The 13980-nt window shown below is 49.1% G+C and overlaps 1 protein-coding gene across 2 annotated transcripts in view; it reads right to left on the bottom strand.

Annotated features, from left to right (window-relative positions):
- The window catches only part of LOC144818511 (prostaglandin reductase 1-like), a 1303604-nt gene that overhangs the window by 361411 nt on the left and 928213 nt on the right, over positions 1-13980 (bottom strand). For both annotated transcript variants that reach the window (XM_078675999.1, XM_078675998.1), the window contains one exon: positions 5885-5930. In XM_078675999.1, the coding sequence (XP_078532125.1) occupies positions 5885-5930 (46 nt within the window). The remainder of the gene's footprint in view (positions 1-5884; positions 5931-13980) is intronic.

The following is a 13980-nucleotide window of genomic DNA, read 5'->3' as shown; positions in this document are numbered from 1 at the left end:
TAGGTTAGCGAGAGGGATGTTACGGGGAGAGTGAGGGGGTGTGAGGGTGAAGGTGTGTGGGTGGGTGATGGTGTGAGGGTGAGTGAGGGTGTGTGAGGGTGGGTGAGGGTGAGAGGGTGTGAGGGTGTGAGGGTGGAGTTGAAGGGTGGAGTTGGAGGGTGGAGTTGGAGGGTGGAGTTGGAGGGTGGAGTTGGAGTTGGAGGGTGGAGTTGGAGGGTGGAGTTGGAGGGTGGAGTTGAAGGGTGGAGTTGAAGGGTGGAGTTGGAGGGTGGAGTTGAAGGGTGGAGTTGGAGGGTGGAGTTCGAGGGTGGAGTTGGAGGGTGGAGTTGGAGAGTGGAGTTGGAGTTGGGGGTGGAGTTGGAGGGTGGAGGTGGAGGGTGGAGTTGGAGGGTGCAGTTGGAGGGTGGAGTTGGAGTTGGAGGGTGGAGTTGGAGTTGGAGGCTGGAGTTGAAGGGTGGAGTTGGAGGGAGGAGTTGGAGGGTGGAGTTGGAGTGTGGAGTTGGAGTTGGAGGATGGAGTTGAGTTGGAGGGTGGAGGTGGAGGTGGAGGTGGAGGGTGGAGGTAGAGTTGGAGGGTGGAGTTGGAGGGTGGAGTTGGAGGGTGGAGGTGGAGTTGGAGGGTGGAGGTGGAGTTGGAGGGTGGAGGTGGAGTTGGAGGGTGGAATTGGAGGGTGGACTTGGAGGGTGGAGTTGGAGGGTGGAGTTGGAGGTTGGAGTTGGAGGGTGGAGTTGGAATTGGAGGGTGGAGTTGAAGGGTGGAACTGGAGGGTGGAGTTGGAGGGTGGAGTTGGAGGGTGGAGGGTGGAGTTGGAGTGTAGAGTTGGAGTTGGAGGGTGGAGTTGGAGGGTGGAGTTTGAGGGTGGAGTTGGAGGGTGGAATTGGAGGGTGGAGTTGGAGGGTGGAGTTGGAGGGTGGAGGTGGAGTTGGAGGGTGGAGTTGGAGGGTGGAGGGTGGAGATAGAGGGTGGAGGTGGAGTTGGAGGGTGGAGGTGGAGTTGGAGGGTGGAGGTGGAGGGTCGAGGTGGAGTTGGAGGGTGGAATTGGAGGGTGGAGTTGGAGGGTGGAGTTGGATGGTGGAGGTGGAGTTGGAGGGTGGAGGTGGAGTTGGAGGGTGGAGTTGGAGGGTGGAGGTGGCGGGTGGAGGTGGAGTTGGAGGGTGGAGGTAGAGTTGGAGGGTGGAGGTGGAGTTGGAGGGTGGAGTTGGAGGGTGGAGTTTGAGTGGAGGGTGGAGTAGGAGGGTATAGGTGGAGTTGGAGGGTGGAGGTGGAGTTGGAGGGTGGAGTTGGAGGGTGGAGGTGGAGGGTGGAGGTGGAGGTGGAGGGTGGAGTTGGAGGGTGGAGTTGGAGGGTGGAGGTGGGAGTTGGAGGGTGGAGTTGGAGGGTGGAGGTAGAGGTGGAGGTGGAGGTGGCGTTGGAGGTTGGAGGTGGAGGGTGGAGGTGGACTTGGAGGGTTGAGTTGGAGGGTGGAGTTGGAGGGTGGAGTTTGAGTTGGAGGGTGGAGTTGGAGGGTGGAGTTGGAGGGTGGAGTTGGAGTTGGAGGTCGGAGTTGGAGGGTGGAGTTGGAGGGTGGAGTTGGAGGGAGAGCAAGGAGTAACAGAAAGAGCGTGGGTGTGAGAGCGAGAAAGAGACGTAGAGAGAGGGGGTAGGAGGAGAAAAAAAATAAACACACGAGTGGTGCGCACGTAGAAAGTGAAAAAAATTGAGTTAAAAACACCTGGTGACTGCTTATATTTTTCAATATTCAGCATTGAAAGGGAAAGTAGGTTAGCGAGTGGGATGTTACGGGGAGAGTGAGGGGGTGTGAGGGTGAGGGTGTGTGGGTGTGAGGGTGGGTGAGGGTGAGAGGGTGTCAGGGTTTAATTGTGGAGTTGAAGGGTGGAGGTGGAGGGTGGAGTTGGAGGGTGCAGTTGTAGGGTGGAGTTGGAGTTGGAGGATGGAGTTGAGTTGGAGGGTGGAGGTGGGAGTTGGAGGTGGAGTTGGAGGGTGGAGGTGGAGGGTGGAGGTGGAGGGTTGGAGATGGAGGGTTGAGGTGGAGGGTGGAGGAGTTAGAGGGTGGAGTTGGAGGGTGGAGGTGGAGGTGGAGGTGGAGGTGGAGGTGAAGTTGGAGGTTGGAGGTTGAGGGTGGAGGTGGAGGGTGGAGGTGGAGTTGGAGGGTGGAGTTGGAGGGTGGAGGTGGAGTTGGAGGGTGGAGTTGGAGGGTGGAGGTGGAGGGTGGAGCTGGGAGGTGGAGATGGAGGGTGGAGGTGGAGGGTGGAGGTGGAGGGTGGAGTTGGAGTGTGGAGGTGGAGGTGGAGGTGGAGTTGGGGGTTGGGACGTGGAGGGTGGAGCTGGAGGGTGGAGGTGGAGTTGGAGGGTTGAGTTGGAGGGTGGAGTTGGAGGGTGGAGTTTGAGTTGGAGGGTGGAGTTGGAGGGTTGAGTTGGAGGGTGGAGTTGGAGTCGGAGGGTGGAGTTGGAGTTGGAGGGTGGAATTGGAGGGTGGAGTTGGAGGGTGCAGTTGGAGGGTGGAGTTGGAGTTGGGAGTATGGGGTTGAGTTGGAGGGTGGAGGTGGAAGTGGAGGTGGAGTTGGAGGTTGGAGGTGGAGGGTGGAGGTGGAGGGTGGAGGTGGAGTTGGAGGGTGGAGTTGGAGGGTGGAGGTGGAGTTGGAGGTTGGAGGTGGAGTTGGAGGGTGGAGTTGGAGTGTGGAGGTGGAGGGTGGGAGTTGGAGGGTGCAGTTGGAGGGTGGAGTTGGAGTTGGAGGATGGAGGGTGGAGTTGGAGGGTGGAGTTGGAGGGTGGAGTTGGAGGGTGGAGTTGGAGGGTGGAGTTGGAGTTGGAGGGTGGAGTTGGAGTTGGAGGGTGGAGGTGGAGGGTGGAGTTGGAGGGTGGAGTTGGAGGGTGGAGTTTGAGTTTGAGTTGGAGGGTGGAGTTGGAGAGTGGAGTTGGAGGGTGGAGTTGGAGGGTGGAGTTGGAGTTGGAGGGTGGAATTGGAGGGTGGAGTTGGAGGGTGGAGTTGGAGGGTGGAGTTGGAGGGAGAGCACGGAGTAACAGAAAGAGCGTGGATGCGAGAGCGAGAAGGAGACGAAGAGAGAGGGGTAGGAGGAGAAAAAAAATAACACACGAGTGGTGCGCTTGTAGAAAGTGAAAAAAATTGAGTTAAAAACACCTGGTGACTGCTTATATTTTTAAATATTCAGCATTGAAAGGGAAAGTAGGTTAGCGAGAGGGATGTTACGGGGAGAGTGAGGCGGTGTGAGGGTGAGATTATGTGGGTGTGTGAGCGTGGGTGGTGGTGTGAGGGTGAGTGAGGGTGTGTGAGGGTGGGTGAGGGTGTGAGGGTGTGAGGGTGTGAGGGTGGAGTTGAAGGGTGGAGTTGGATGGTGGAGTTGGAGGGTGGAGTTGGAGGGTGGAGTTGGAGTTGGAGGGTGGAGTTGGAGGGTGGAGTTGGAGGCTAGAGTTGGAGGGTGGAGTTGGAGGGTGGAGGGTGGAGTTGGAAGGTGGTGTTGGAGGGTGGAGTTGGAGGGTGGAGTTGGAGGGTGGAGGGTGGAGTTGGAGTTGGGGAGTGGAGTTGGAGGGTGGAGTTGGAGTTGGAGTTGGAGGGTGGAGTTGGAGGGTGGAGTTGGAGGGTGGAGTTGGAGGGTGGATGTGGAGTTGGAGGGTGGAGTTGGAGGGTGGAGTTAGAGGGTGGAGGTGTAGTTGGAGGGTGGAGGTGGAGTTGGAGGGTGGAGGTGGAGGGTCGAGGTGGAGTTAGAGGGTGGAATTGGAGGGTGGAGTTGGAGGGTGGAGTTGGAGGGTGGAGGTGGAGTTGGAGGGTGAAGGTGGAGTTGGAGGGTGGAGTTGGAGGGTTGGAGGTGGAGTTGGAGGATGGAGTTGGAGGGTGGAGGTGGAGTTGGAGGGTGGAGGGTGGAGGTGGAGTTGGAGGGTGGAGTTGGAGGGTGGAGTTGGAGGGTGGAGTTGGAGGGTGGAGATGGAGGGTGGAAGTGGAGGGTGGAGATGGAGGGTGGAGGTGGAGGGTGGAGGTGGAGGGTGGAGTTGGAGGGTGGAGGTGGAGTTGGAGGGTGGTTAAGGGTGGAGGTGGAGTTGGAGGGTGGAGTTGGAGGGTGGAGTTGGAGGGTGGAGTTGGTGGGTGGAGTTGGAGGGTGGAGTTGGAGTTGGAGGGTGGAATTGGAAGGTGGAGTTGGAGGGTGGAGTTGGAGTTGGAGGGTGGAGTTGGAGGGAGAGGAAGGAGTAACAGAAAGAGCGTGGGTGCGAGAGTGAGAAAGAGACGTAGAGAGAGGGGTAGGAGGTGAAAAAAATTGAGTTAAAAACACCTGGTGACTGCTTATATTTTTCAATATTCAGCATTGAAAGGGAAAGTAGGTTAGCGAGAGGGATGTTACGGGGAGAGTGAGGGGGGGTGAGGGTGAGGGTGTGTGAGGGTGGGTGATGGTGTGAGGATGAGTGAGGGTGTGTGAGGGTGTGTGAGGGTGAGAGGGTGTGAGGGTGTGAGGGTGTGTGAGGGTGAGGAGGTGTGAGGGCAAGGGTGTGTGAGGGTGAGGGGGTGAGGGTGAGTGAGGTTGTTTGAGGGTTAGGGGGTGAGGGTGAGGGTGTAGGGGGTGATGGTGTGAGGGTGTGAGGGTGAGGGTGTGTGAGGGTGAGTGAGGGTGTGTGAGGGTGAGGGTGTAAGGGTGAGTGAGGGTGTGTGAAGGTGAGGGTGTGAAAAGGTGTGAGGGTGTGTGAGGGTGAGGAGGTGTGATGGTGTGAGAGGGTGTGAGGGTGTGTGAGGGTGAGGAGGTGTGAGGGTAAGTGAGGGTGTGTGAGGGGGTGTGAGGGTGAGGGTGTGAGGGTGAGTGAGGGTTAGGGTGAGTGAGGGTGTGTGAGGGTGAGGAGGTGTGAGGGTGAGGGTGTGAGGGTGAGTGAGGATATGTGAGGGTGAGGGTGAGTGAGGGTGTGTGAGGGTGTGAGGGTGTGTGAGGGTGTGTGGGTATGAGGGTGTGTGAGGGTGAGGAGGTGTGAGGGTGAGGAGGTGTGAGGGTCCGATGCAAATGGTGGCAGGGCAGACATCATAAGACAGAGAGATACACAAATGTCACGATAACAATGTTCGAAGGGGTTGTGAGAAGGTGGAAATGGGATTAAAGAGTTTCAGAGGGGCTGGGGCCATGCAGTGGTGGTAAACAGAGCTCCAGTGGGGCAGGGCGTAGAACTGGTTGCTTGTATTTACCCACTTGATAATCTTTTTTATTTTTTTATTTTTTTATTTTTATTAACCAGGATGCTACCAAATTAAGGGATACTTTAGTAGTTTATCCTATAGGTTTTTTAAACTCACAAAACTGGACCTAAATCACTGTCCTGAAAGAATAGAAATATCTAAAAAAAAATACACCCTCAGGTAAGCCCCATTCTGAGTTCGAGTCCACCCTGGTAGTACCTTCTTACCAGGGTGGGGTGAGGTGGCAAATGATGAAGCATGTCACTTCTGTAGGCCATCCTCGTCCAATTCTTGAAATTGCCTGGAGTTTAGGTTAAGCACAGTTAGCAGCACACAGGGAACCCACCGGGCCTCTGTTAATGACCTGCAAATCAGCTAATTGAGCTGATAGCAGACTTCTGAGGTCACCACGCCAATTTTTGTGTATTCCTGATTTGATTTCGCTGAGGTAGTCTTGTTAATAAAAAGACATTGGGATATGCTGAGTAGTGTCTATGCACCATACCACAGTGTCTGGGTCTTTTGTCTCATGCCAGCCCGACACTGCAGGGCACAAACAGAAGTTTGCTCCTGACTCCTTATTTGCAAATCACCTACGAGTAGGGTCTAAAACTAAACAGCCAAGAGGACATCAACTAAACATTAACAACAGCAGCAGTCTCAAAACATTTTGTAGAAGAAAACAATTCCTTGGCTCAAGAATAGAAAAGAGAGTACCTCATGTAAGGATCAACGCTGAAGTAAACAGCTTCGACTAGTACTTCTGAAATATATAAGAGAAAAGGTGATAAATAAATGGTGCTGCTACAGTGTGGCAAAATAAACACATCAGTTGTTTTTTGTTTTTATAGATTACATCTTTCCATAGCTCTGCTGAAAGTCATTTCACAATGATGTGTGATCAAGGTTTTGTTTTTGCATTGAAATGCATTAGACAACATTAATAACTTAGAAGGGTCACAGAACAAAAGTTGTACTTTTTTCAGAGAAGTATGAGGAGTAGAAGGGCTGGTACTTGATTGCCCATTCAGATGTGTATATTATTTCAACCACTACCAACTGTTAAATAGCATTGAAATGTACAGTAGAGATTATGTCATGTATGTCATGTTATGGAAGATTAATAGAATACACAACCACCAAGAGTGTCTCTTGGAACTAACAACAGAAAAACCAAAATGGAAAATAATGTGATTATTCAACAGCCTTAAGGAGTGCAGAGGCTGTAGGAAAGTACCCTTTTTTGCATGGTCACCCCAACTTTTTTTTCAAAACTCCGTTATGACTCTACAGTGCACTGGAGTCTGCTGCCCAGACCCCGGTGCCTGTGCCCTCTCCTAAAACTGACGGACTTGTTAATCCCAAATTGGCAAAAGCTTTACCCTCTCATAATTTTCTAGTATATGGTACCAGGGGTACCCAGGGAATTGGTGATAAAAGGGTCCCACGGGTCGCAGCATGGTTCTTTGCCACCCTTGGAGACCCATGCAACCTACTGACAGCAGGCATACAATTGTAGATAGCTGGAGCAGTGCAAAGTGCTCAAACTCAATCCTCTCTCACCATGTGTGGCACATTCACCTACACAGCCTTTAATGTTTGTAATCACCTCTAAATTAGGCCTCCTCAGTCCAGGAGGAAGGGTGCATTTTATTTAAGGTGTGGACATATAAGTGTAAGCCTATATGTCCATATAGTAGTGTTCTCCATTGGAAACTACTATGTGTGTGTGTGTGTGTGTGTGTGTGTGTGTTTGTATTTTTATATAGCGCACTTCTACCCAGAGGTCTCGTAGCGCTGTATTCATACCGCTGTGGAACCCTTCCTTGCTTTCTTGTGAGATGTCCACTCCTGGGCACCCCCAAGGTGAAGCCAGGCATCCAAGCGCTGCTGGGGCCGTTGTGGAGATTAAGCAAGCTATTGCCCAGAGTCACAGAGTGGGACCCATGATTAGACTAGGCACCGAGGCGAGAATTATCAGGTCCGGGGAGGTTGAGTCCAAGAGCCGCCGAGGCGGGAATTAAACCCTGGTCCCGGGCCAGACCTCTACATCAGGGACTGCCGCTCTAACCATTGAGCCACGCTTCTCCACTATATGTGTTAGAGGTCCATAGGATAACATGGGCTGCCAACTGGGTACTCTTGATTAGAGGCCAGCCAGGAGCATATCAAGCACTGTTATGACCAGAAGTCTGCACCGCCGGTAGATTACCAACCAGGTCTGCTGGTGTAGGTGTTGGAGCCTGTGGCTGCCATGGCACTCTAGGACAAGTGAACGTGGCCCTATCCAATCTTGGAAATTAAGTGGGACGCCAACTATTTCGTTGACTTAGGCACACCAAGGAGTCCTCACAGAATTCTCCAAGTAAATTGCCTAAAACCCCAGCAGAACAGAGCTGACATGACCATGTTGATGGTAGCTGATGGAGGTCAGGATGAGTTAAGTGAATCTCTCCCTGATCTACTGTCAAACAACCCCCAGGATGGGTCAGTTGAAGGTGTGTATTGTCTGACATCCACATTGCAACACAGCAATATGATTGCAGGCAAGTCCCACGTCTGTCTGCTGAGCTCTTCTCCTTGACTTCTGGTCAGACAACATGGTATACCCATGATGTGGGCACTAGTGACAGCCTCCTGGTCAAAAACAAGATTTACAGGTTGTGAGAAAAGTTCAGGCTTGCATTAACATTGAGGTCAGCAAGGTGTTACAGTCCCTGGGGTATCCCAGCGGTACTGGACCACAAACCTGACTCAAAAGATGGGAAACCTGAGATGAGATTCTGTGTGGATTACAGGGGTCTCAATGTAGTTACCAAAACTGATGCTCCCCCCATTCCAAGAGCATATTCATTGGTTGACAAGTTAGGTGCAGCCAAATTCTTGAGTATGTTTGATTTAACATCAAGGTACTGGCAGATTGGACTCACCCAGGGAGTAAAAGAGAGGTCAGCATTTTCAACCACTAAAGGCCACTAACAGTTCAAAGTGGCCTTTTGGATTAAAAATACACCTGCCAGCTTCCAGAGGTTCGCGAATAGAGACCTTTCAAGGTTGGATTAATTCAGAGCAGAATATCTAGATGATATAGCTGTCTTTAGCTCCACCTGGGAGGATCACCTGTCCTCCTCAAGGAAGTTTTACAGGGCCTACAACAGGCAGGCCTAATTATGAAGGCCAGCAAGGGCCAGATAGGACAGAGTTCTGTAGTGTATGTGGGCCACCTTGCAGGTTGAGGCCAAGTATAACCTCTGAAACCCAAGATTCAGACTATTCTGGACTGGGAGGCCTCCACAACTCAGACTCAAGGCAGGGCATTCTTTGGCTTGACTGGGTATTACAGGAAGTTTGTGAAGGGGTATGGGACTAATGTGTTCCCACCCACTGTACTGAAGCAGCCTATGAATTTCAAGTGGACCACAGGATGCCAAAAGGCCTTTGACACCCTGAAAGAGCTCTGCACCAGTACTAAAAGCTTCTGACTATGAAAAAGAATTTGTAGTTTAAACAGATGGTTCTGAACATGGCATTGCTGTAGTGTTTACACAAACCAATGATGATCTCCGGGATCAATCAACTGCCTATTACAGCAGGTAACCCTTCCCTAGAGAGCAGCGATGAAGTACCATTGAGAGGAAAGCCTTTGCTGTGGTTTGGTCCCTGAAGAAGCTGAGACCCTACTTGTTTGGGACTCACTTCAAGTTTCAAACTGACCACAGGCATCTCAGATGGCTGATGCAGATGAGAGGAGAAAACCCTAAACTGTTAAGATGGTCCATTTCCCTACAGGGAATGGACTTTACGGAGGAACACAGACCAGGGGACTGGCCAAGCCAATGCAGATAGCATTTCCATGTTTTTCCACTTAGACAATGAGAACTGCCAGGGGGTAGGTTAGTTGTTCATCACTCTCCATTTGTGGGGGGTCATGTTGGAAAGTACCCCTTTTTGTATGGTCGCCCCCACTCTTTGCTTCACATGCTGATGGTTATGACTCTGACAGTACACTGGAGTCTGCCACCCAGACCCCAGTGCCTATGCACTCTCCTCAAACTGTTACGTTCAACTTGGTAATCCCAAATTGGCAAAAGCTTAACCCCCTCCTAAATCCCTAGAATATACTTTCAGGGGCACCCAGGGCATTGGTGGTAAAGAGGTCCCCAGGGCTGCAGGACGTTTTTGTACCACCCTGGGCGACCTGTGTAAACTACTAACAATAGGCCTGACATTGCAGACTGTAGGAACAGTGCAAACTGCTCAAACTCGACTGTGCCCTCACCATGTGTGGCACAGTCAACCACAAAGCCTTTAATGTTTGTAAGGCACCCCTAAAGTAGGCCTTCTCATCTCACAAGGCAGGGTGCATTATATTAAAGGTGTGGACATGTCAGTGCAAGCCTATATGCCCCTACAGTAGCATTCCCCTAATCCGCTCTTTCCCACACCTGCTGCCACCAAGAAAGGATTCTGAACTCATGCCAGGCAGTGTGATCACTCTCAGGAGTCAGAAAGAAAGGCTGAACAGGAAGAAGGTCACACCTCCCTCCTTCCCAGATGGCTAGTGAATTGGAACATCAGAGCAGAGACCTTCAAAGGCTACACTGCCTCTGATATGCATTTGGGCTGTCCCCCTGAGGAGGAAATAGCCCTCCCCTTGCCCCAGGAGTGCTAACACCTGTGCACGAGTGAAATTAGCTATGTAGGAGGTGTACACCCCCAGGAAGGCTGGCCACACCTCTAGGGTGGGCAGCCTGGTCTGTACACCTAAAATTGAATTCTACCATTTTTAGGAGGGCAGAAATAATGGGCTCTGGTTAGCAAAGATGACCTACACCACTGGATGTGGTCACCTCAGGTGCGGACTAGCTGCAGGGGCTAGCTGGCCATTGGCTACTAGCTCCCACACCCACACAACAGGACTTTGCCTTCCAGTACAAAGCAAAGAGGGTTATTTTGTCCTGTAGTGTAGTTCCTATCATCCCAATAGGCTCTGCGCATTGGAATAATACCTACAGCAGTAAAGGCCTAGACCAGACGTTAACTAGGTCTACTACTGTCGATACTAGACTTAAAGTTTTGGGTTTGCCAGCTTAGCTCAGAGTTCACTAGAAACTTTCTCGAATGTTCAAGGAGGACTTAACTTCCCTGATTAGACAAGAAGGGATTTAGTTTCTGACAACCATAGAACATGACAACTTTGCTCTCCCCTAATCAAGAGTATATCTCGAGAGTCGTGTGAACAAAAGGCAATTTATTTTACTCAGTCAGTACGTGCATTCTTAGTCTCATCAGATTGTAGAGAAAAGGAAGAGACGGGCGTGTTCAATAAAAAGGTGTTATTTATTGATCAGTCTCTTTTCTCATACAAGAGAAATGGATCGATATTATTGCAATACTTATAGTTAAGTAAAGTGCATACATTAAAAGCAATAGTATAAAATAATACTGTAAAAACATTGATATGGTTTCTAAGCCATAAGATGTTTAAAATGAATAAAATATATTACATACACATATACATTTGACTAAACGTACTCAACTGGTGTTTCTAAATACGCCTACCCCGTGTACCTGACCTAAGCCTAATACGTGGGCGGGAATAGAAAGTTACAGTTTAAGTTAAGTTTGTTTTTGCCAAGTGAGTAACTAAAGAATTCTCTGTGAGGGGTTATTCAGTTCTGTACCTAGAATCTAGGTTGAATGAGGGATGGTATCTCTCTCTCTGGTCTCGATATTCCAGGCTGCCTGCGAGGGCTACCCGTAAACGCCGGTGCTGGATTTCTCGGCAGGAGAAAGCAGCTTCTCTCAGCGCGTCAGGAAGGCGGGGCTGCGCCAGCGGGGTCAGCTCTGCTCTTCGCTTCGGCAAGTATGGCTGCTCCGTCTCGTCACCACGCGTGTGTTTGCATAGGGCAATATCGGTAATATTTATACCTTTAAGGTGCCGAGATTGACGTAAGGATGGACATAGATACGTCAATAAGGATGTCATACGACTTGCTCGTTAGCACATTCTTTTACTGAAGTTCTCGGTGAAATCAAAACAATGGCCGCAGGGTTTTGCCCAGGTTGTCATAGGTTTGATTTGTTATGAGAACTCCGTATGCCTTATCAGGGGCTGGAGGAATATCACTTGTCTAATTAGATCGCAAGCGTTATGACCTAATCAGATAACACGTTCCTGTGCCGTAGTGTGACTGCGTCAGATAATGGTATCTGCATCATGGGGGTTTTCTGCCTCATGGGCTGACTACTTAGTTAACTTGTTAGTTTGCTAACCAGAATAGGGTCAGGAATAGGGGGATCGATTCAGAACCTATAGGAATACATCACACCCACTCCACGCTAACTATGGTCATATTTACTAATCTATGCATAGTATAACATAGTACAACATACTATAGAGTATAGTGTATACCTTACCACCCCAAAATACATAAATGCATTTTCAAATTTTCAAATATACGGAAAAATTGCAGTCATATGTATTGTATGCACTCAAGCTGTAGAATAATGCCAAAGTAATCGCATTTGTATACATTATTGCTATTTTGTATATGAGAATTACACATGAAATGGCTCTTAATACAGAAGAAAAGTTCGAGACCATTTCATCACAGAATATAATAACAACGAACATACCAGCGGGCAGCTAATGTCTATAAGCTATCTAAAATTTTGAAACCATAGTTCTCTAAGAATAGTTCTTACTTTAAGCAGAAGATAGTGTCCAGAAAAATATGCAAAAAATATTTTGGGGCTGCTGAAAAATTGCTGTCCGTGAACTGGAGGGAAAATTGTTCATGTGACTTTATTTTTAAAGTTGAAGGCCAAATTCAGGGAACGCCGTGTGCGAGCTTGTTCAAAAGTCTCTATTTTTGTTCTGGCGAGAACATCATATCATTTAGGCTTTCGAAAAAACTGTCAACAGCTTCCTAGGAAAGTTCCACTAACTCGGATATAGGTGTAATCATGCATTTGTGCGCATGATTGTCTCCATTGACATTCTGATTCGCATTGCTGACAGAAGGTCGTACCTGATCGATGCTGCTTTTATCTTGAACTTCACTACCCATCAATCGTAGTGGTGAAGCTTCCACGAATGCCGTCATCAGGATTGGTAGCCTTTGAGGGCAGCACAAAGCATGAACCTTGATCGGGCTCAACAATGTTTCTGCATCCATTGGCGCATCCGATTGTAGCGTCAGACAGGTGTCTAACACGCATTCTTCTCCGCATAGCAGACACCTTAATACAGGTAAAACACATCTTTGCCACATTGGTCGAAATGATAGAAACCAAGTCATGTTCAGGTCTCTAAGCCGGGAGAGTCCCAGGATTTTTGATATCCGGTCCCGGTATCCAATGGCTAGGATTGTTTCTTCCCTTGTCGCAAGAGTTTTGTCTGTGACATGGGTTGCCATAACGAAAAATAAGGACTAAGAATAGGATTCCTGCAATTAGTCCCAAGATCAGGGGAAGTCCGCCAAAAATCGAATGGACGAAATCTGGAAAAATACCCAGTATGGCTTTGAATGGTGTTAATGCCATCGAAAATACTGTCTTAAATACCTTTGAGACCCCATTGGTATCAGAAATATTTAAGATTTCGTTTAGAATTTCCGCTAAATGTATGGGGGAATTAGTTGATAACAATGAATGTATCTCTGCAGTCGTCCTTGCGACTTGTAGATCATACGTTTCTTTTGATGACGTGAGCCTTGTAGGCGTCTGAAGAAGCACTGTTTTCATTCTGCTTAAAGTATCTATTCGAATAGAAGTAATTTTCAAATTGGGCCATGCCCTTGCCTCCCTGTCTGGAAAGGAGCTGGGGAACAATGAGCGTCCACAGCACTTGACCTTCGCAGTCGTAGTTACTAGATAAGGAGTCCGGGGCATAAGACTACAACATCTGCGGTCTACAATTAGAATGTAACTCCCATTATAGAGTCTTTGAAAGAATGGTTCTATTTCTGTTGCAGGTGCGCCTTGCTGGTGACATGAAAGGTTGTATGAATTCCCTTCACAGGCTCCATGCAAACTAATTCCGTTACACAGAAGTGTGCCACTTAGTGACATCGCACAATTGTTGCCACTAAGAAACACTTTCTGTCCTTTATTACTGACACATGCATGTGAATAGGGCAGGTTCCATGTTGTTTTAAGGTACCCCTTTCCCAATTTCTCGTACATGCCAGCCTGTATATATTTTTGGCAGTATTGAAACCTGAAGGTTGAGATTGGAATATTTATTATCCCATGTATTATCCATTCACTGACAGGTCGTTCTGACATTGTCACTGGTAATCTTTCGAGTTTCTCAATGCTCAGGATTGTATAATCAGCACCCTTTTGTGCCATACTGATTTGTCTATCAGTAAGGTTAAAGATTTGGAATAGTGACGTTGTGTTGATTAAACGCCAAGGCACATAGCCTGAACGCAGATTTTGTAACGTCCAGCCAAGCTGTACAATAGAGCGCAATTGTGACTGACCGTGTTGTAATAACAGTAAGTCTTGCGACAATATGTCGATTGCTGAAGACACAATGCTGTCCAAAGAAAAAATTCTGGAGGACAGAGTCATTAACCCATTGTCCACTACAGAAAGTGATTTTTCCAAATTAATACGGTCAATTTCCCGTATTCTCTCTGCTGTTTCAATTTGAGTAACCTTCCAGGCCTCATTGTATGCTGCATATACAGAGGCTGCTATGAAACGTTTTTGACGCTGTTTGCGCGGTCCCATAATGAAATCACGCAAGTCAGCACCATCAGTAAGTAAAGTTAGGTGTTGTTTAATTTCTGCCAGTGTGG

Source organism: Lissotriton helveticus, chromosome 2_1, assembly GCF_964261635.1.
Source record: "Lissotriton helveticus chromosome 2_1, aLisHel1.1, whole genome shotgun sequence".
Taxonomy (NCBI): domain Eukaryota; kingdom Metazoa; phylum Chordata; class Amphibia; order Caudata; family Salamandridae; genus Lissotriton; species Lissotriton helveticus.
Note: the sequence above shows the minus strand (reverse complement) of the source record. Positions and strands in the feature narration are given on the sequence as shown.